The following is a 22,326-nucleotide window of genomic DNA, read 5'->3' on the forward strand; positions in this document are numbered from 1 at the left end:
AGTGTCGAACTGGCCCACCGGGATACCAGGAAAACTCCCGGGGGGTCCAGGTGTTAGTGGGCCCTCTTGTTTCTAAACATTTGGCCTATTTCATGGTCATTCCCTATTTCTTTTTGGGGGAAAATGCTTAATAATGGGACAATATTGTAAGTATATATAAAAAAGTAGGAAAATAAAGAGGTTGAGTGAGGAGAGGAGGAATAATAGTTTGGAACGGTCCACTGTCTTAGGTTTTTCGGTGAGCCCAAGGTCTAAGGCTTTCTGGTGGTCCTCTGGCATCCCAGTCCAACACTGTCTTCCCTACAGTTGCCCAAAGCACAGGGAGCATGTGCTGGGCCACTGACACTTCTAACAACTTTTAACCTGGTAACGAAGGTATGGAGTGTTTGTGTTATGCTGCATGGGTTGGGTTTGTTTCCTCGTCCGGGATGCTGACTATAGAAGGATATGTGGTGCAGGGGATAGTGGGTGCTGACTGGGTCCTGTAAGGATATAGGATGCAGACTGGGTTATAGAAGGACAGTGTTGAATGGGTTATCTAAGGATATGGGATGCAGCCTGGGTTCTGTAAAGATATGGGGTTCTGACTAGAACTGCAGACCAAGATCAGCCTTAAACTAACAGTAACACCAACAAATTAAAGTGTTTTAAAAGAATAAAAATATAATGTAGTGAAGCCTTGCACTGGTAAAACGGATGTGTTTGCTTTAGAAACACTAATATAATTTATATAAATAAGCTGCTGTGTAGCCATGGAGGCAGCCATTCAAAGCACAGTTTAGATAGATAGATAGATAGATAGATAGATAAATAGATAGATAGATAGATATTATACAATATTGCAATCTTAATATATTGGATAAATACAGACTATTTGTACAGTTTTAGTTTGTTTAGAAAATAATGTTGACCCTGCCTATGTAATGAGATGGTTTATAACAAGGGACCAAGAGCAGATCTGCAGACTGCTGAATACTGGGATTAAAAGAAAAAGGAATATGTGCACTAAAACACTTCTTACAATGTGCAGAAAATACAATTTGAACATCTTACCGTTTTTCCTAGACCGTGATCCCTTTGCAGGTTACTGAACACATCCTGGGTGCTGTAAGGTCTGTTCTGATCATTGAGATATTTCAGAATAATGCTGCTAGCTGATGAGCAAAAAAAAAATAGTTAATTTAAATTTTACCTTGGGCTAGACAAGCTAATTATAGATTTATAGCTGGAAATGGAAAAGACTTTAGGAACAATAGTCAATTACAAGCTTGGTAGCAAGAAAACATTCTCCTTTTAAAGGAGGAAGCAAAATGCAGTTTATGGGCACTAAGTGATGTGCGGGTCAGGGTTTTCCTGACCCACAGCCCACCCTAACCCGCCCTGCTGAAGCCCGCGCCTGCGCTGCTGGGGTCCATTTATAGACCCGCGCCGCCCTGCCGATGACGTCACAAAAGGGGCAGGCCGAGCAGACACAAGACTATAAAACCGGAACCCGAATGCCGGCATTTGCAGGTGGCGGGCAGGGAGAAGCAGGAGAAGAGATCAACCCGCACCCGCCCACGAGGAGCAGTGCGAGGTCGACCCGAACCCGCCCGACCCGATATCGGGTCGGCCCGCACATCACTAATGGGCACCAACTCAGGATCTCAATGAGTACAGCCTTTGAGATGACTTGAGCCCACTCACCCATGCCTGTTATAGACTCAGATGAGGTTCAGGAAGTGAACCATATGGAACTTAAAAGGGATTGTTCACCTTTGACTTAACCTTTAGTATGCTGTAGAGAGTAATATTCTGAGACAATTTGCAACTGGTTTTCATTTTTTTTTATTTGTGGCTTTTGAGTCATTTAGCTTTTTATTCATCAGCTCTACAGTCTGCAATTTCAGCAATCTGGTTGCTAGGATCCAAATTACCCTAGTAACCATGACTTGCTCTGAATAAGAGACTGGCATATGAATTGTGTAGCAATAACAGTAAATGCGTAGCCTTAATTTTTTTAGATGGGGTCAGTGACCCCCTTTTGAGAGCTGGAAAGAGTCAGAGGAAAAAGGCAAATATATTAAAAAAAAAACTATATAAAATAATGAAGATCGGCTGAAAAGTTGCTTAGAACTGACCATTCTATAAAACATATTAAAGTTAGCTTAAAGGTGAAGATCTCCTTTAAGAGAATTACCCTCATATGTAATAAAAGGCACTAAGTTTGCCCAGGAGCAGTAACCCATAGCAGCCAATAAGATGTTTGCTTTTAAACAGGTGACCAGTAAATGCGACCTGCTGATTGGTTGCTATGGGTTACTGCTCCTGGGCAAATTCTAATTACATAACCCCTTAGAGCCCCTTCCTTTAAATGCCACATATACATGTACTTGGAATTTCCTCCAGCAGGCTGAGCTGACTAACATAGGCAGTGGGATCCAACGTTGGTTTGGTTTTCCAGTCTGCAGAACCCTATCAGCAAAGGTGCAATAGTTTGGATCCCTAAATGAGTGGTTCACCTTTAAGTTAACTTTTAGTATGTTATAAAACGGCTTATTCTAGGCAACATTTCAATTGGCCTTCATTTTTTTTATAGCTTTTGAATTATTTGCCTTCTTCTTCTGACCCTTTCCAGCTTTCAAATAGTGGTCACTGACCTCATCTATACATCAAATGCTCTGTAAGGCTACACATTTATTGTGATTGCTACTTTTTATTACTTATATTTCTATTAAGTCCCTCTCCTATTCATATTCACTGTCTTATTCAAATCAATGCCAGGTTGCTAGGGTCATTTAGACCATAGCAACCATATTACTGCAATGGGAAACTGGAAATCAGCTGAATAAAAAGCTAAATAACCCATTAATCACAAATAATAAGAAATAATGAAAAACAATTGCAAAATGTCTCAGAATATCACTCTCTCTACATCATACTAAAAGTTTATTTAAAGGTAAACAACCCCTTTCATCTCCTGGACCAAACATATCAGAAACTGTGGACTTAAGATATAAATATACTAAATTAATACTTGGGAAAGGAGCCAACATATAATGGGAGATTGCAACATTGCAGCCCCAGCAGAGATTGTGAAGCAGGACACATGTTGCCAATGCCACATGCAGAGGAGATTGTGTTGGACACCTTGGGGTCTCTAGTTAGAGAAAGCCCTGGGGATGGCCAGGTTATGTTGTTCCTCCTCCCATGCTGATACCTGATGTACTCCTGATGTATACCTGCTGTACACCAGATGTATACCTGCTGTACTCCTGATGTATACCTGCTGTACTCCTGATGTATATCTGCTGTACTCCTGATGTATACCTGCTGTACTCCTGATGTATATCTGCTGTACTCCTGATGTATACCTGCTGTACTCCTGATGTATACCTGCTGTACTCCTGATGTATACCTGCTGTACTCCTGATGTATACCTGATCTACACCTGATGTACAGCTGATGTATACCTGATCTACACCTGATGTACACCGGATGTACTCCTGATGTACACTGGATGTACTCCTGATGTCTACCTGATGTACTCCTGATGTCTACCTGATGTACTCCTGATGTATACCTGATGTACTCCTAAAACCTGATGTATATACCTAATGTATACCTGCTGTACTCCTGATGTATAGCTGGTGTACTCCTGATGTACACCTGATGTCTACCTGATGTACACCTGATGTCTACCTGATGTATATACCTAATGTATACCTGATGTATACCTGCTGACAGTGCTGAACAACATGTCATATGAGTGTGGGTGAGGTCTGTGTAAATAACAGTGGAGAGGCTGCTGTAAGATCCCATAGACAGATACTGGCCCTGCTGGACTACTTTGGGTCTCTATGTACTTGAAATACCGCGGCTTATTTTATAGACTCCCAGTCCGGATCAAGCTGCTGTGACAAGGAGAGGACAGAAACCTCACTCACCAGCCGCTTCCTTGGACTTGCTCATCTCTAGTAACGCGCCAGATTCCACTAAGTCAGCGGTGTCCTACAACTCTTGAATTCATTTCCCGGCATGCAAGTGTTCGAGCCGAGGCATGAAGCACACGTGACGTCAATACGCCAATGAGCCACAAGGTGGCCCACAAGAGAGGAGTATAACATCCTCAGCGATTAAGTCAGGAGTAAGTGTAACGGGGTTGTTTGTGGTCTGTTCTTGGTTTTTGTATAACAGTATCTGCCGGTGTGTCGTAATACACGCGTGTTCGGAATGTCATTTCTGTATTTCGCCGGCTGCCAATGTATATTTCATGCTTGTTCCGCCAAAATGAGCCACTAGGCGGCAGTGTGACGTTTTGCGTTTAGTTTGCTTTAGCCAATTGCCTGTCTGTACTGAGCGCGGGAGTTTGGGTTGTCCGAGCGGCAGTGTGATAGGCCTGCGTGGTTCCCTCCTCACTTGTGGTGTTAGGCAGGGGGGGCTGTTGTATTCTCTCTCATGTGCTGCTGCTTTATTTGATTTCCCAGCAGTCTCAGTGTACAACTGTCAGTAGCAGCCTTTGTAAGGACTGTGCAGCCCCATATATGTATTAGTGATTATCCTACTTCCTAACACGACCACGCCCCTTTTTATAGCCACACCCCTAATTTCCATATCCATTTTATAAAATTTGGCAGGTTATGAAAGATTGAATTTAGGGATGCACCGAATCCTTCTTGAAAGATTCGCCCGGATACCGAACCAAATCCATAATTTGCATTCGGCCGAATCCTATTGAAAAAGGCCGAATCCTGGATATGGTGCATCCCTAGTTTGAACACATTTCTGGGAGTTTAAGTGCAATGTTTTATTTGTTATTACAGTTTGTTTTGTTTTTTAATTCAGGTAGCGCTTATTGAGCATTTTTTAAAACATACATTGACACGTCTTGCATGTAGAAGAAAAACAATTCTGAAATTGCAGTGAGAATCATCACATTGGCCCAATCCGTACATTTATATCAGAGGTGTATATACATTACGTGGCATTAACATTTCATACTTTTGCTTTGATGGTAACAATCTACATATACATGTCTATCCTACATATATTATTACAAGATACACCTAAAGCTGGCCATAGACGCAAATATCCGATCGTACGAATCAACGTACGATCGGACTTTCCCATCTCCCGACCCTCCACTAACCATTCAGATCAAAGTCCTTACCATTCCGATCAAATAAGAACAGATCACCCAATGTTCTGCCCCTGACAGCAATCGTACGATACTTATGTCTGACAACACTAGTGACAGTCTCCCTCTGAAAATCGTACGATTGGCAATACACGCAGAGATATTATCGGCAGGCGACAGAAATTTTCTAACCTGTCCGATCGACCAAACGACCGATCTCCGACGGACGAAAAATGTCGGGACTCTCCACACGGTCCGAAAATCGTACGAATCCACGATTCGTACGATCGGATCTTTGCGTCTATGGCCAGCTTAAGACCTGTATACTCAACATCCTGGGCCTTGTAGTTCCCAACCAATACGCCAGAATATTTGTCCAAGAAACACTTTTTTTGGCTAAAACATGAATAACGCAAAACTGGAAAAGTAAAACTCCCCCCTAGGGTTTTCTACAATTCTTTACTGGCTGCACAAAGGGGCGGACTGTGACGTCAAAATGGGCGGGCCGTTATGTCAAAAGGGACGGGGCTGTGCCATGGACACTTCAAGAAGCAAAAGAAAAGTTACGTTCCAGGGGATTGGGGGGTAGGTCGAGGAGTCTTTTTAAGCGTATTTCAAATTTACCGGCAGCTGCATTGCCGGTAAATTTTCAATCCCGGCCTTGGCAGGTATTTTACCAGCTAGGCTGGTAAAATACCGGCCGGGTGGCAACCCTAACTCCCCCTGATACCCAAATATGGATAAATACAGTAAACAAAACGTAATCCAACACGATGCGTGACCATAGGGACTTCCGGAACATCATCCTTGGTGGAACCAAGTTTTTAAAAACATATACAGCTTTATTGGTGTATTTAAAATACAAATAGCAGGCAGGGGAATGTGTAGCTTACTTAACGCCTTACTTAATGACTGCTATGTCACTTCATCAGAAGCATGCTGTGGGAATACACTCTGCTCTCTCTCCTCGGGCACAGCGTTACCTTCTCTCTCAGCTGATAAACGAAACGTAACCTGGAACGTATAGTCTACTTTAAAAGAGGCTATATTAGTTCATTTCATAAAATTTGGGATAAATGGCTTGATAAAAACCCCCAGGCTCAGATGAACAATGTCTAATCAACATCATTTATCAGTGGGAGTATACAGGTCTTAGGTGTTCTAGGTAGAGTGACATGCACCAGTTCATCATATGGAGTCTAGTTGGGGTGAGGTATGCCCTATGCAGTACATACAATTGGACCATTCTCAGTCTATAACATATTGAGTCTACCTGAGGGGATTCCATGGTTTCTTGCTATTCCTCATAATATATAATATAATATCCACTGCTGATTCCCATTTATTCCGAAGAGCTTCTAGTGGAGCAGCTCTACTGGCTTGCAACAGTGTAGCATATAAACTAGAAATCAAACCCTTGGTGGATGATCTATTGAGGAGGGTGAGCAGCTTGTTTTCTTGTACCAATATATCTTACGATTTGTTCGTTATCAGCTTCACCCCTATGTATTGAAGCATCTGACTAGCTGGCAATCCTTTGGTTTGTCTCAGATCCCTGAATGAAGATATACCCTGGTCAGACCAGATGTTGCCAATTGATGGGATACCTTTATCAGACCAGATTTTCATATTACCCAATTGGGCCTCTTTGTGAAAGCAGTTGTTATTCCAAAGAGGGGTACGGGGGGTCTGTACACTGCTCTGCAGTAATTCGTTGTGAAGCTGCCCATATTTGTGACGTGTTATTACAGTTTTGCAATTGCCATTTAAGCTGTAAGTCTCAGCTCTCCCAAGAGACCTGCTTATCTTTTTAGTTATAATTGTATCTTTCCTTATCTAAAATAGTTACAAATGTACCTAAGTGCAGGCACTGTGTATTCTGTGCTCTCTCAAAAGCCTCCTATTTAGTTAAGTTTTAGAAAGTTGTTTCTTTTTCTGGCGTCAGTGCTGGAGATCAAAGAGAAAGTCGGGACATTTCAGTAAGAAACCAGAACTGTTCGCTGAGCTGTCAAAATCGGGACTGTCTTGCAGAAAACGGGACAGTTGGGAGGTATGCAAGATTGACATAGCGATCGGCCAATCACCCCATGACATCATCGCCCCACCTCTGGAAAATCAGTGACCCATCCTGTGATTAGGGTTGCCATCTTTTCTGGAAAAAAATACCGGCCTTCTTATATATTTATATTTTTTTCTCTATTAATAACATTGGGATCAACCATCATTTTTACGTAAAAATACCGGCCAGATGGCAACCCTACCCGTGAAATCATCACCCTGGGTGAGTGGTGGGGAAAGGTGGCATCTATAGAAAGTGATCTCCATACTCAAGTATGATTGTTTTTTGAGCAGTGCCCCTAGTTGGCAGTGCAGCATTGGAGAGCTGGTAGGACTGGAACAGTCCAAAATCCCTTGGTGGGACTGGGAGTGCTGGGGTGCCAGTAGCTACTACCTCTATACAATACGATACAATATGCTTGGGATTCTGGTACCTGCTGCTTGTCACTGTATATGATATGCTTGGGTTCCAGTACTCACTGCTACTGTCCAACACGGAACCAATTTTTGAAACCTGGACCTGCAATCCGCATTGTGACCTGACCCACATCTGCCTTATCCCCAACGAAGTGCTGTTGCTGCAAACCAGAATTGGCACCATCAGAAATGGGCGGGGGCAGAAACAAGTTTTTAATTTTTTTTAAATTAAACATATTATGTGAAAACAAAACAATGTACAAGTGCTTTGTACTCCTCTAAATATAGAAGGAATGTGTTAAAAAAAAGTTGTGTTTGGGACTGATTTATTGAGAATGTTTGCGAAATCCCCACCAGGATATGCAGGGGAGTTGGCGGCACTGAGCACACTGCTGTGTAAGATCAGAACCAATCAGCAACTAGGCTGACCTGATAGGGAACTGAAGACTGAATTTGCTTTTGTGACAGCAGTTATCCAGAAAGCTCAAAATTATGGGATGGCCATTGCCCAAAATTCCATTTTAATCAAATAATTCTAAAAAATGATTTCATTTTTCTTTGTAATAGTAAAACAGTAGCTTGTGCTTGACCCTAGCTAAGATTTAATTTACATTTATTGGAGTAAAAACAATCCTATTGGGCTTCTTTAAGGTTTAAACACATTTTTTTTGTATCCATATTACAGAAAGATCCCTTATCCAGAAAAAACCCCAGTTCCCAAGCATTCTGGATAACAGGTCCCATACCTGCGTGAATATATAAATGTTTTGTCTTTTTATTGAATTTATAAAATTGGCTAAAACTTCCACTTGTCTTAATCTTATATCCCACATGTACATGGACAAATGAACATCAAAAAATAAAAACATCAAAAATAAAAACGCAGGGTTTTCTGAACAGTTTGCTTCTGAATATGTATAGGATTACAAAACTATGTGGCATGTAGTGACCCCAAAATGAAAATTCTGCAAACAAACATTTCTAGAGGCACAATAAACATTAAACGGGTGGCTCACCTGTAAGTTAACTTTTAGTATGTTATAGAATGGCTAATTTTGAGCAACTTTTCAATTGGTTGTCATTATTTATTTTTTATAGTTTTAAATTATTGCCTTCTTCTTCGGACTCGTTCCAACTTTCAAATGGGGGTCGCTGACCCCATCTAAAAACAAATGCTCTGTAAGGCTACACTTTTATTGTTATTGGTACTTTTTATTACTCCTTTCTATTCAGTCCCTTTCCTATTCATATTCCAGTCTCTTATTCAAATCAATAGACATTGCTCGGGTAATTTGGACCCTGGCAACAAGATTGCTGACATTGCAAACTGAATAAAAATCTGAATAACTCAGAATATCACTCTGTACATCATACTAAAAGTTAATTTAAAGGTGAGCAACACCTTAAAAAAAAAGTATTATTAATATGTGTTCACAAAGCACTGAATGTGCTGAAACCAAAAGGAATAAAAAAGAAAATATTGCACACTGACATTAGGGGGCAGATTTATCAAGGGTCGAAATGAAAATTCCAATTTTCAAGTTTTTTTATGGCCAAAACTGTCAAATTTGACTAGGGAATTGTTAAAATTGGATTCGAGTTTTTTTACAAATTCAAATTCGATTTTCGAAATTTATCATACACTGGCCCTTTAAGAACTCGAATTCGACTATTCGCCACCTTAACCCTGCCGAATTGCTGTTTAAGCCTATGGGGGACGTCCTGGGATCAATTTGGAGTTGTTTGCTGCCTTCTTTAAAGTCGAGTTTTTTTCAGAGATAAAACTCTAATCAAATTCAATTCGAGTTTGCAGGTCCATCCTATTCACCCGAGTACAAAAAAATTAGATTTTTTTAAAAAAATAAATTGCAGTTGGTCTAATTTTGAGTTCATGGGAGTTTAAAATATCTCCCATGAGCTCCTAGTAGTTAAAATCCAAGTCTGTGTGCAGTGAACATTTTAAAGGCCTAAGCAAGCAGTCAACAGCTGACTATAAGGGTAGAACTACAAGAGCGTCTTCAACGTGAATCTGGCGGATCAGACGTGCTGCGTCAAAATGCAGGCGTCGGATGCGACGGAAAATAAGGTAAGCAATAGTAATGTCGTATGGTAGTCGTGTCGCGTGAACGCTGCGACAAGATCCGACATTTGTATTTCTTACCTTATTTTCCATCGCATGCGACTTGAGGCCTGCGTTTGGCGCATCGCGTCGGATCCGCCAGAATCGCTTTGAAAACGCTTGTGTAGTTCTACCCTAAGTGAAACTTCAATAAAATAGCTAAAAATGCAATTCAAATTAAAACAAGTAAAATAGTTATCACAGAGGGTAATTCTTAGAGGAAAAATAATATATATAGGGTATATGCATGGAAGCTCTTGCTTGTTCCTGTGAAATGGGGCCTTGATGGCGGTAGCTTCTTGATGCTAGGGACCACTCATTCCCCTGTTTTGCCTGTTGTCTAGTACAGGGGTCCCCAACCACCGGGCCGTGGACCGAGCCCAGTGCGCAAAAACAAGGCGGGCCGAATTGGACGCCGGGGCCACTGGTCTAGTAGTAGGGGTTCTGCTCCCCAACACAACACTGCTGCGAATCATAATTACTAATTTGGTAGGCTGAGCCATTTCCTGCACAGATCGTACATTTCTTTCTTATCTGCGGCAACTCAGCAGTTAAACCTATTCGATCTGTGTGTTAAGCTACATTCTTTCATGTATTCCATCAGAATTACTGACAAAATGACCAATCGTTAGAGGAAAGGGTGAGAAAAATGAGTGATACATACATTTCATTACACATGAATGCAACAGTTTAGCTGACTCACTATTTAGCAACATCTGTCTCACTGTCTCAGGATTTTATCTGGGGAGGGTGTAAATATCATCACTGAAGAAACATGACAAACTAAAATCTTCATTTAAACCCCACGGTTTAAAGGGGTGGTTCACCTTTAAGGTAGCTTTTAGTATGTTATAGAATGGCCAATTCTAAGCAACGTTTTAATTGGTTTTGATTATTTTTTTATAGTATAATTATTTGCCATTTTCTTTTGACTCTTTGCAGCTTTCAAATGGGAGTTGCTGACCCCTTATAAATAGTCAATGCTCTGTAAGGCTACAAATGTATTGTTATTGCTAATTTTTATTACTTATCTTTCTATTCAGGCCTCTTTTTCTGTTGAACTGAATAACGTTGAACCCTATGATGCCACCTCAGCTTCAAGGAAACAAAGGAGGCAAAGCTAATAGTCTTTAAGAAACAATGGTGAGGGCATAAAGGTAGATACAAGACACACCAGCACAACATGGATAATTCTAGCAGGATTTGACCTTGCTCGTTTATTTGCGGATGCAACGTTTTGGGGCGTGACCCCTTTCTCAAGCATGAAAGGTATTAATGCTTCCCTCCTCTGCTGTCTAGTATGTATCCAAATCATCTGTAACAACACTAATGCCTGAAATCTGAAGTGGGGTGTTCCCTTAAGACTTGAGTACTGCAATAAAATCGGGAACACCCCACGGGACTTCAGGTATTTTTAAACATTATTTCCCTTTTCTCTATAATAACAAAACAATACATGGTACTAGATCCCAACTAAGATGCAATGCTTCCAAAGTGGAGGCAAAACAAGCCCATTGGGTTTTATTAGTAGACTTTATTTCATATATGGCATAACACCATCTTGCCCAAACTCCAATGAACCATCCTGCCTCTACACTCCCTGACATGACTCATGTTTATGGACCCTTCTAACCCTCCGAAAAATCCTCAGTTGGCCTCTTCCCTATAGAAGGGGACTTGGCTTTGCATAATAACATCACTGTCTGGTAGATCTCTGGGTACTGCAGACATTATTATTTTTTCAGATTTATTACAGCCTATAGTAGACCACTAGAATAATGTTAGTCAAAAATGGTTTGGCCAGTAGAGGGAACCATGACTGCATGTGTTTGTCCTACTGCCTTTCTGTTCCTTTCTTACATGAATGCCCTCGGAATGGTCACTAAGGCCCACGGTATTTCCTCAGCATCCCACCAAGGTGCCACTCCAATAAAATAGAAAGCATAGTCAGTATAGCAAAACCCAAAGAAGGGATAATACATCCCAAACAGCTCTTAATTTAAATTTAATTTAATTAATTTATTGTTTATAGTGCACATTTGTTTGTGTAATAGTCTTATTGTTAGCCATAAATTTATTTTAACGTAATCATTAAATGGGGGGTGAGTGTGGCCATATATTAGAAACGACAAGGTTATAAATTATTGTCTAAATATGATGGGGTTTTTTTAAAGGAGAACTAAAGCCTAACTAAAAAAGTAGCTAGAAATGTTGTACATTATGTTTTGGGCTTCTGTACCAGCCCAAGGCAACCACAGCCCTTTAGCAGGGAAGATCTCCAAAAGATGCCCCAGTAGCTCCCCATCTTCTTTTCTGCTGATTCACTGCACATTCTCTGTGCTGCTGTCCCTTATTTAGCTTAGGGACCGACTCATAATATACAGTACACATAGAATAGAAATGTCACAGTATAAGCTGAATTAATACAGATAATTACTACATGGCAGCACAGGAACCAGTGCAATTAGCATCAGAATTTAATAATCAATCCTGTAGCATCAGCTTATATTGCAGTTCAACTTCATTTTCTGCTGGATAATTTGTGATGACCCCTAAGCTTAGCTTCTCAACAGCTGCTCAGAGCCCACTGAGCATGTGAGTGTCACAGACACTTTCCAAGATGGTGACCCCCTGTGACAAGTTTGAAGTCCTGGATCATTGCTGCTATTGAGAAGCTGAAACTTTAGGCTGGTGCAATAAATTCAGTATATAAAATATGGCATTCTTAGCCATATTAATTTTTAGGGTTTAGTTCTCCTTTAAATGTGCCAAGTAGGGATACACCGAATCCAGGATTCTGCTCAGGATTTGGGCAAATCTGGACAATTGAACACAACAATCTGTTGTTCACAATAGATGCTATGGCTTTGCATTGCAATTCAGCCAGACCTTTTGTGAAGGATTCGATATTTGGCCAAATCAAAGAATTATGTATTTGACGCATGTATTAAAAAGGCATATGCTAAGCATTTGCAGGCCTGCCTATGGACAGTGCTACTGCGCTCTGCACCTTGTACCAAAATGTAATCCGGACAGGTTCAAGAAAGCCTTTCACTCTATGGGGCAGATTCACTAAAGGGCGAAGTGACAAACGCTATAGAAGATTCGCCAGCGTGACGTCATTTCGTTACTAACGGGCGCAGGTGTAACTTCGCTAGCGAAGGAGATAGACTCTAGAGGTAATTTGCTCCCTTACACCTGGTTAAGTTGAGCTCTGGTGAATGGACGTAACTACGCAAATTCACTAAGATGCTGGCAACTTTTTATTTTTCATTTTGTGTAGTGTAATGTATTGGCTGCAACATATACGTCTATTCAACATAACTTCCCACCGTATGCAAATTAGGCAACACTAACGCAACTTTGATTCGCTTGCCGCAGTAACGCTAGCGCAACTTCCCCAGCGTTCGGCTCCCTGGATGCAACGTCGGATTTTAGTGAATTAGTTTTGTCCTGGCGAATCTACGCCTGGCGAGGTGTTGTGATGTGAGCGAAGCAGACGCTAGCGCAAATTCGGCGCTTAGTGAATCTACCCCCGGGTGTGCCTTGAACAGCAGCAAGTACATGGTTTGCTAGTGCCTTGCATCCCCTGCTTTGTTCCTGCATATGTTCCTCCAGCAAGCACTGCAGCCAGGCGTGGCAGCTCCATATGCTGGTATGGGACCTGTTATCCAGAATGCTTGGGACTTGGTATTTTCCAGAAACGGATCTTTCAGTAATTTGGATCTTCATACCTTAACCTGGTAACGAAGGTATGGAGTGTTTGTGTTATGCTGCGTGGGTTGGGTTTGTTTCCTCGTCCGGGATGCTGACTATAGAAGGATGTGGGGTGCAGGGGATAGTGGGTGCTGACTGGGTCCTGTAAGGATATAGGATGCAGACTGGGTTATAGAAGGACAGTGTTGAATGGGTTATCTAAGAATATGGGATGCAGCCTGGGTTCTGTAAAGATATGGGGTTCTGACTAGGATATATATAATGATATGGGGTGCTGACTGGCTTATATAAGGATAGGGGGTGCTGATTGGGACATTTAATGATATGGGTTGCTGACTGGGTTATATAAGGATAGGGGATGCAGACTGAGTACTATAAGGATATGGTGTTGTGACTAGGATATATATAAGGATAGAGGGTGCTGACTGGGTTCTGTAAGCATATGAGATGCAGACTGGGTTATATAAGTATATGGGGTACTGACTGGGTTATTTAAGGGTATGGGTTGCTGACTGGGTTATATAAGGATAGGGGATGCAGACTGGGTTCTGTTAAGATATAGGGTTCTGACTAGGATATACATATAAGTATATGGGGTGCTGACTGGGTCCTGTAAGCATATGGGATGCAGACTGGGTTATATAAGTATATGGGGTACTGACTGGGTTATTTAAGGATATGGGTTGCTGATTGGGACATTTAATGATATGGGTTGCTGACTCGGTTATCTAAGGATATGGGATGCAGCCTGGGTTCTGTAAGGATATGGGGTTCTGACTAGTATATATTTAAGGATATGGGGTGTTGACTGGGTTATATAAGGATATGGGCTGCTGACTGGGTTCTGTAAGCATATGGGATGCAGACTGTCTTATATAAGGATATGGGGTGCAGAGTGGGTTATAGAAGGATAGGGGCTGCTGACTGGGTTACATAAGGATAGTATTGAATGGGTAATATAAGGATAGGGGGTGCTGACTTGGTTCTGTAAGAATATGGGATGCAGACTGGGTTATTTAAGGATATGGGGTGCTGACTGGGTTATTTAAGGATATGGGTTGCTGCTTGGGACATATAATGATAAAGGGTGCTGACTGGGTTATATAAGGATAGTACTGACTCGGTTATATAAGGATATGGGATGCAGACTGTGTTCCGTACGGATATGGGGTTCTGACTAGGATATATATAATGATATGGGGTGCTGACTGGGTTATATAAGCAAATGGGATGCTGACTGGAATATACAAGCATATGGGCTGCTTACTGGCATATACATAAATATGGGGTGCCGACTGGATAATACAGGGATATGGTATTCTGGGTGGGATATTTAGAGTAAACACGTACGAGGGCTATTTCAGGGATGTGTGGAGGGAATAGGAGAATTGCTGGTATAATCCCCTGTCAGTCCCAGTAATGCCCGGTTTGGCATCATCTTCTCACAGGTACAGTGCAATGGTGAGACAGTTTCCTGTAAGTGGCCCAGTTGCTATGGCAGACATGCTGGATCCCTACACCTTTGATGCCCCTTCTACATACATTAACTTTAGTTCTTTCCATGAGGATCACAATGCTGACTCCTGGTTAGGTGAGATTCCTTGGGGATCTAGAATGGGAGGGGCGTAGAGTCAAGTATTGGCTGGGAATTGGGTTCGGGGGATCTGTATATTGAATGTGATGAAGTGTTTGGCATGAGTGCTGCTGGAGGTGCAGACTATCCCCTGGGTGAGCCTTCCCCTGGCTGTTTGAGTGCACCCTTGTTTCATTCTTTGGGTTAGAACTCTCCGTGTGGCAGCCTCTCTAGTGCCTTGACTCCTCCCTCACATTTGCATAGCTCAGATTTTCTTTGCTCAGACTCCCTGAGTTGCTTAACATTTGGGCAGGCTCCCTACACCAACATACTTATATGTTGTAAGGAGGGACTCTATGCGCACCTGTATTGTAGATCCTTTTAGCTGTTAACTCCTGTGTGTGCCATGTCCTTTGTTTCTGATTTCCAGTGCCCACGTGTGCCCTTTATTTTCTAATAGGAGCATTGCTAGGTGCATAGCTGTACCTCTCTCTCTACCTAAACACATCTGGGCCCCTCATCTCATTCTGGAGCTTCCCCTCTTCTGCCATTTTCATTTGTACATTTAGGCCCTCTTGATCTCTGTTGGTTTTCTCTAATAATCCCCACTTGCTCTACCCTACTCTCCAATCCTTATGCTCTTTCCATGTCTTCTCTTTACAGTACTGCTGCCTGCATATAGGACTTACTTGTGTAGGAAGAGCTACCAATACAAAAATAGCCCTGAACCAAGAAATTAAGTTAAAAAAAACTGACACAGCCACTGAGAAATTATCTTCATTCAATTGATGATGCCTTCCAAGGTTGTTTCCATGTCCTACAGCGTGGGAACATCTACTCTATAGTCTGCCCATTCTGATTGGTTACCAAGGATATAAGGGTCACCCCTAATGTCTTTATTGTAACCTAGCTCCAAATGCATGATGTAATTGAGTGTCAGTGGCATGGGCTCCTGGGCTACTTCTCTAATAGTAGTTGTCTGACTTTTAGGTTCAAGCCCCACTTGGAGGTCAGGGCCCTTTGGACATAAGATTTGATATATAAAACATTGGTGAATTGGGAATTCGCCCATAGTTCCAGCAACATAAGTGCTCACTTCCAGACCCCACTCTCTGATCTTCTAGATATTCCTGGAAGCATAAAATCAAATGGGCATTCACCCCCTAACTGGACATCTATCCAAGTGGCTTGGTGGACTTGGCCTGAGGACCAGTTTATACCACATATGTAATCTGTTGCCAATTTTTGTTCTGCAGACAGAGTGACCAATGCACTTAATACTCCCCCAAACCAGAGGCCACGCTTTGAAACTTCTGCTGTGAATTCTGGTAAGTGACAAATAAATGTGTTTCTGCTGGGAGTGTAAGGGACCCCAATGCTGATACAGTGCAGCATGAATATATAAGCATGTTCTAAAGAAGCAGCCTTACAATTGGCAGGGGGCATTAGACTGCTCCAGTTAAACAAGTCTGTTTCCTTTAACAGAACACAAGCGCAAGGTGTTGACAACCCTTTCAAAGGAGGCAGTCTCCAAGAGTACTACACATTTTTGTGATGTGAAATCTCCGTCAATGCGGTAAGTTGTTTTTTTTTGTTTTTTTTTTGGGCTTGGGGACAATGCTGTGTACCTGTGTCACAGTAGTTTGCTTTATCTGTCATATTTTACAGATTCATTAGAAACACTAGACACTGGATGAATAGAATAAGCAGCAGATGTTTTTGATCTTGATTAAGATTATAAGACACCTGTTTAAAGGAACAGTAACATCAAAAAAGTGTTTTAAAGTAATACAAATATAATGCAGTGTTGCCCTGCACTGGTAACACTGCTGTGTTTGCTTCAGAACCACTACTATAGTTTATATAAATTAGGGAGGCACCAAATCCAGGATTGAGTTTGGGATTCGGCCTTTTTCAGCAGGATTCGTATTCGGCCGAATCTATCGCGAAGGATTTGGGGGTTCGGCCGAATCCAAAATAGTGGATTCGGTGCATCCCTAATACAAATAAGCTGCTGTGTAGCAATGGGGGAGTAACCTGAGAAAAGGCTCAGGTTACACAACAGATAGCAAATATACTCTGTAGAACAGGGGTCAGCAACCTTTACTATCAAAAGAGCCATTTTGCCCCCTCTTCCACTAAAGAAAAATAGTCTGGAGCCGCAAAACATAACACAGTTTATAAACTTTTAAAAGTTGTAACCTTTTTTTTAATGTTAACTGTTACAACAACAGAATACAACAAACAGAAGTGCAGTGTGTATGTGTAGGCCTACTTTGAAATAAATTAAACACTGAATAGCCCTATTAAATGCTACTGTTCTCATCTGTTTAATGTGACTTCTGTTTCTGAAGCTCCATGATGATTTTCCCTCTGTTGTCTTGCGTGTCTTGTCTTGAGTGTGTGACCGTGGTAAGGACCATGATGAATCATATTGCTGTGGCTCGGTCTTGCCTGTCACTCCAGGGACGTCTGTACAGCCCTCGCACCTGCTGGCGGCTTCCTGAGTGTGCTACCGCGGTAAGCTGACCGCTAGCTTACCGCGGTCGCACACTCAAGAAGCCGCCAGCAGGTGTGAGGGCTGTATAGATGACATGTCAAGCAAAGCCGCAGGATAAAGAGCCGCATGAGGCTCCGGAGCCTGGGGTTGCCTACCCCTGCTAATGGTGTTATCTGTTATCCACTATTTAACCTGTGCCATATAGCCTTTTTCAATCTCCACCCCAGCAGTTAGTTTATATAAACTATAGTAGTGTTTCTGAAGCAAACAGATCAGTTTTACCAGTGCAGGGCAACAGTACACGATATTTTCATTACTTTAAAACACTTAAATTTTTTGGTGTTACTTAAAGGCCTACATTTCAAACACTTAAAGTGTTCCTGCACTAAAAAGATTATACAATGAGAAGCAGTGGGTACTGGCACACAAGCACTTCTCATTTTGCTGCTCCTTCTGTTGTTCACTTCTCTTTTAAAGGACTAATTTTCCTTTGGCGTTTTCTCTGCTTTTGATTTTTTCTTTCCTCTTTCTGTCCCATGTTTTTTAACACACTCCCTCTTCATATAGGTTCTGCTATGCCATTATTTATCCATCTGTACCCTATTTTTTTTCCTTTAGATAAAGCAGCGTTTTTACATATATTTTGTTTTATGTTTTGAAACCTGTAATGTTTAAGGGGTTGTTTCCTTTCAATACAGTGAAATCCGATTTCTGCTATGCCATGTTATCTTGCTTTTCTCACCTATCCTCATTTCTCCCTCCAACAGATCAACCAGGCTCATGTCCAGGAAGCATCGGGAAAAGCTTCTCATAAAAATGAGAGTCAGATCTTGAGAATGAGCCACCACAGGCTGACTCCCCGCTGTGCAAACTAAAGGGGTATGTATGGCTACTGAAACTTCATCAGCCCCAGTCAGGGCCGCCATTAGAAATCACGGGGCCCCGTACAACAAAATTTTTGGGGCCCCCTGGGCCCCGCCCACACTGACGACCAAGCTCCACCCCATATCCCGCCCACTCCACATCGCAGTTTTAAAGACCACACAGACATCAGCGCTAAAAAAGTAACCCCCCCCCACACAAGTTGTAAAAAGCTATTTATGGTCAGGGCCCCCTTATAAAAAATTGGGGCCCCAAAAAAAAAAATTTAATTTTAAAAAAAAACAAAAAAAAAACATTGGTGGCAGGGGCACCCTTATAAGTTAAAAAAAAAATTGCGGCCCCAAAAAAAAGATTGGTGGCAGGGGCCTATAGAATAATAAAATAATACATTGGTGGCCAGGCGATTAAAAAAAAAAAAAAACACAAACTGGTGTTCAGTAGGATTGAACTCATGGCTTCAGTACTTCAACTTCGCTTACTTTCGTGACCTCGGGTCTTTTCACCGCTTCAGGACTTCAATTTCGGCTCTTTTCGTGACTTCGGGTCTTTGCGCTGCTTCAGGGCTTCGGCTGTTTTCGTGACTTTGGGTCTTTTCGGCGCTTCGTGACTTCGGCTTTTTCCGTGACTTCGGGTCTTTTCGGCGCATCGGCGCATCGGCACTTCTGCATTCGGCACGCAAGAGGCAAGACGTACGGCTCGGGCGCTCGTAAGGGGGGCCCGGATCTTCAAAAAATGCAGCGCTGCCGGGCCCCCCTTCATGCCCGGGCCCGGTACGATTGTCCCCCCTGTCCCCCCCTGATGGCGGCCCTGGCCCCAGTGACTGACCACTTTCCTTCCTGCTGAAGTCTGTAGAAATGTTTGTTACCAGGGGCGATCCTTGCCCCTCTGCCGCCTGAGGCAGCAGCAGTTGCTGCTGCCCCCCTCCCCCGGAAATTCGCTGTTAAAGTACCAGGAGAAGCATTTTTGCTGCCCCTGGTACCTACTGGGGCGCTGCCGCCTGAGGCGACAGCCTCAATTCGCCTCATTGGCGAAGCACCCCTGTTTGTTACCATTCTCTGCTGGGGCCCAGTAACTCAACCTGCTCAGGAAAGAATATCTGTCTCATGCATGCAGTGGCGTAACTACCGAGGAAGCAGACCCCGCAGCCGCGGGGGGGCCCGGGAGTGCAGGGGGCCCGGACGGGGCCTGCTTCCTCAGTAGTATGGGGATACCCGCATACCTCTCAACCGTCCAATTTTTTTACAGCTCAACACGCTGTCCCTTATAGGCACTTTAAATTCCCGATAATCCTGTGCAGCTTGGAAAAAAAACAGTTTCTAAACTGCACGTCACTTGGGGGGCGGAACCTGCAGAGTGTACAGTGCAGCTGCTTCAGTCTGAGAGGTGAGGCGTGCTTGGATCATGGGCTCTTCTAATTCTAAACTCCGCCCTCCGCCCAGTGCCTGGAGGAGTTAGTGTAGTGCCGGGACCGGAATGAGACGACTGTCACATGGCACAATTTCACTTACGTTCTTTGCTGCTGGCCTGCTTTCAAAGGATGGATCCCAGTGGTGAGTGCTCATGGCAGCGGTGTCATTCTGATCTTCCTAGCTGCCTTGTTTGTGCTGCTGGAACTGTTTGAACTGAAACCTGGGGCCGGGAGCTGGGTTGATTTAGGGAGCAGGTTGGATCGGATGCCATGCAGCCAGGCAAGCTCTACTATGTGTGTCAATTACAGTTTGAGCTTGTGTTTCTCTGTTTGTGTGTGTTTGTTACTGTGTCTGTGTGATTGGTACATTTGCTGCTGTGTGTGTGTGATGCCAGCTGTGCCCACACTCATGCCCCTTTTCCCACTTCACTTACACAGTGCCCAGGCAATAAACTCACTCTGTTTTACCATCGGCCTGACATTAAAGTTCCAGAAGCAGGTTCTTCTCTCTCCCCACTAGCCCTGGGCCAAGGTTGTAGCTCTCCAGGTGTTGGTGCTGGGAGTTGTAGTGCAATAACATGTGGAGGGAAGCAAGCCAGACAGGCAGGACAGATGTTCGTTCCCTGCAGATTCCCCCCTCCTCCCCCTTCTACCAGACTATCAGCATAGAAAGAATGTAGGGCGGTAAGGATACAAATCACATGTATTGTGGTCCTTTAACCCATTTCCTTGCCTTAATGTGCAAATTTGCAATTGTGCCATTTATACATGGAATTGCCACTGTACCGTCCTATGAGTTCTGGGGGTATTATACATGAAATTCTCCCACTATTATATATGTGCAGAGGGGGGCCCTGAATTTTTTTTGCAGGGGGGCCCTGGCATCCGAAGTTACGCCACTGCATGCATGTATGGTGCGGTGGGGGTTTAATGCTCAGCAAAGCTACAAACCACTGATATCAAGATCCATATTGCCCTTTTATGGGAAAAGGCTGCTGGGCTGTTAACTTGGATGCAAATAAAGAATCAACCTTTTGACAGGCTCATGTGAGTCACAGCCTTGTCTATCTATATTACCCTAAATACATCCATATATCTTCTCTGATCCTATTATACCTTTGTGGAGAATATATTACAGCTGTGTCCATCCAAGTTGACGGGAACATTAGTTCAGCACTGCTCCTGACCACCAAGTTGTACAGTGCTGGAGCCTAATGGATTGGTTCCCAGTAGATATGTGTCATTGCTAGAGATGTCGCGAACTGTTCGCCGGCGAACTTGTTCGCGCGAACATCGGGTGTTCGCGCTCGCCGGAAGTTCGCGAACGTCGCGCGACGTTCGCCATTTTGGGTTCGCCATTGTTGGCGCTTTTTTTTGCCCTCTCACCCCAGACCAGCAGGTACATGGCAGCCAATCAGGAAGCTCTCCCCTGGACCACTCCCCTTCCCTATAAAAACCGAAGCCCTGCAGCGTTTTTTCACTCTGCCTGTGTGTGCTGAAGAGATAGTGTAGGGAGAGAGCTGCTTTGCTGTTTAGTGACTTCAGGGACAGTTGAAAGGTTGCTGGCTAGTAATCGTTTTGATAACTGCTCTGTTATTGGAGGGACAGAAGTCTGCAGGGGTTTGAGGGACATTTAAGCCTTAGGTAGCTTGCTGGCTAGTAATCTACCTTCTACTTGCAGTGCTCTGTATGTAGCTGCTGTGGCACTGTCCTGCTTCTGATCTCATCTGCTGACTGCTGCAATACAGTAAGTCCTTGTAAGGACTTGCCTTTTATTTATTTTTTTGTTGTTTAAACTATACTACTACTACTACTACTATAAGAGCCCAGTGCTATTAGTCTAGCAGTGTTGGGGAGTGGGACTGGTGTGTATCTGCTGCTCCTAGTAGTTCAGTCAGCACCAACTAATTTTTTTTTAATATTCATATTTTTTTTTCATTTACTTTTTTTTATTTTACTACGCTGTAGTAAGGTATAAGTTGAACCTTTTAAGGCATTATTGCCCTGTAGGCATTTTTGCCCAAATCTGCTATACCCTGATATACCTGATTGACTCCTGATGTATACCTGCTTTACTCCTGATGTATACCTGCTGACTCCTGATGGTATACCTGCTGTACCTCGGATGTATACTGTCAGCTGATTAGTACCTCACTAACCTGAATGTACACCGATACTCACGGAGTACACCGATGACTCTGACAATTCACAAGCTCGAGAACACCGGAGTGTACGAAGAGAACGGCCGAGGTTGATTAACATCAGGTAGGACATCCGCAGTCGCTAATCAGGAAGTACATCCGTGCTACATCAGGCTGTATAGCATCAGGTATACATCAGCCTGTACATCAGGTATACATCCGGAGTACAGCAGTTATACATCAGGAGTACAGCAAGGTTATACATCAGGAGTACAGCCCAGGTATACATCAGGAGTACAGCAGGTATACATCAGGAGTAACAGCCAGATATAGCATCAGGAGTACCAGCAGGTATACATCAGGGTACAGCAGGTATACATCTGGAGTACATCAGG

At 43.0% G+C, this 22,326-nt stretch overlaps 2 protein-coding genes across 8 annotated transcripts in view; one reads left to right on the forward strand and one right to left on the reverse strand.

Moving 5' to 3' along the window:
- Positions 1 to 4,623, reverse strand: part of LOC121397909 (leucine-rich repeat extensin-like protein 1) — a 62,272-nt gene extending 57,649 nt beyond the window's left edge. Inside the window, exons 1-2 of one of the 4 annotated variants that reach the window (XR_005964028.1) lie at positions 3,927 to 4,613; positions 1,054 to 1,154 (exon numbers count right to left, since the gene is read on the reverse strand). Coding sequence is in view for 2 of the 4 variants with exons in the window: in XM_041576098.1 (XP_041432032.1) it covers positions 1,054 to 1,154; positions 3,927 to 3,951 (126 nt within the window). In the remaining 2 variants the exon portion in view is untranslated. Of the gene's footprint in view, positions 1 to 1,053; positions 1,155 to 3,926 lie in introns of all 4 variants that reach the window. The other 3 variants (XM_041576098.1, XM_041576097.1, XM_041576095.1) reach the window with 3 other exon arrangements.
- Positions 358 to 18,535, forward strand: LOC121397911 (targeting protein for Xklp2-like). 4 transcript variants are annotated; one of them, XM_041576102.1, is made up of 5 exons: positions 358 to 375; positions 14,876 to 15,018; positions 16,257 to 16,328; positions 16,486 to 16,576; positions 18,268 to 18,530. In XM_041576102.1, exons 2-5 carry the CDS (start codon positions 14,886 to 14,888, stop codon positions 18,332 to 18,334), a joined length of 363 nt encoding a protein of 120 aa, XP_041432036.1. In that variant the 5' UTR covers positions 358 to 375; positions 14,876 to 14,885; the 3' UTR covers positions 18,335 to 18,530. The 4 variants fall into 4 exon arrangements, with proteins under 4 accessions (XP_041432036.1, XP_041432038.1, XP_041432037.1 ...); XM_041576103.1 differs by lacking the exon at positions 358 to 375 and adding an exon at positions 13,441 to 13,462; XM_041576104.1 differs by lacking the exons at positions 358 to 375; positions 14,876 to 15,018 and adding an exon at positions 10,847 to 10,979 and having other exon boundaries at positions 18,268 to 18,535.
- The last annotated feature ends 3,791 nt before the right edge of the window (positions 18,536 to 22,326 follow it).

This window comes from Xenopus laevis, chromosome 9_10L, assembly GCF_017654675.1.
Source record: "Xenopus laevis strain J_2021 chromosome 9_10L, Xenopus_laevis_v10.1, whole genome shotgun sequence".
NCBI lineage: Eukaryota > Metazoa > Chordata > Amphibia > Anura > Pipidae > Xenopus > Xenopus laevis.

Bases quoted from the DNA above. Each gene is read 5' to 3' on its own strand.
- LOC121397911 (XM_041576101.1), top strand. From the start codon at position 14,847: ATGCCCGGTTTGGCATCATCTTCTCACAGGTACAGTGCAATGGTGAGA. The intron at 15,019-16,256 runs GTGAGATTCCTT...TTTGTTCTGCAG, and splicing joins CAATGCTGACTCCTGGTTAG to ACAGAGTGACCAATGCACTT. The intron at 16,329-16,485 runs GTAAGTGACAAA...TTCCTTTAACAG, and splicing joins AACTTCTGCTGTGAATTCTG to AACACAAGCGCAAGGTGTTG.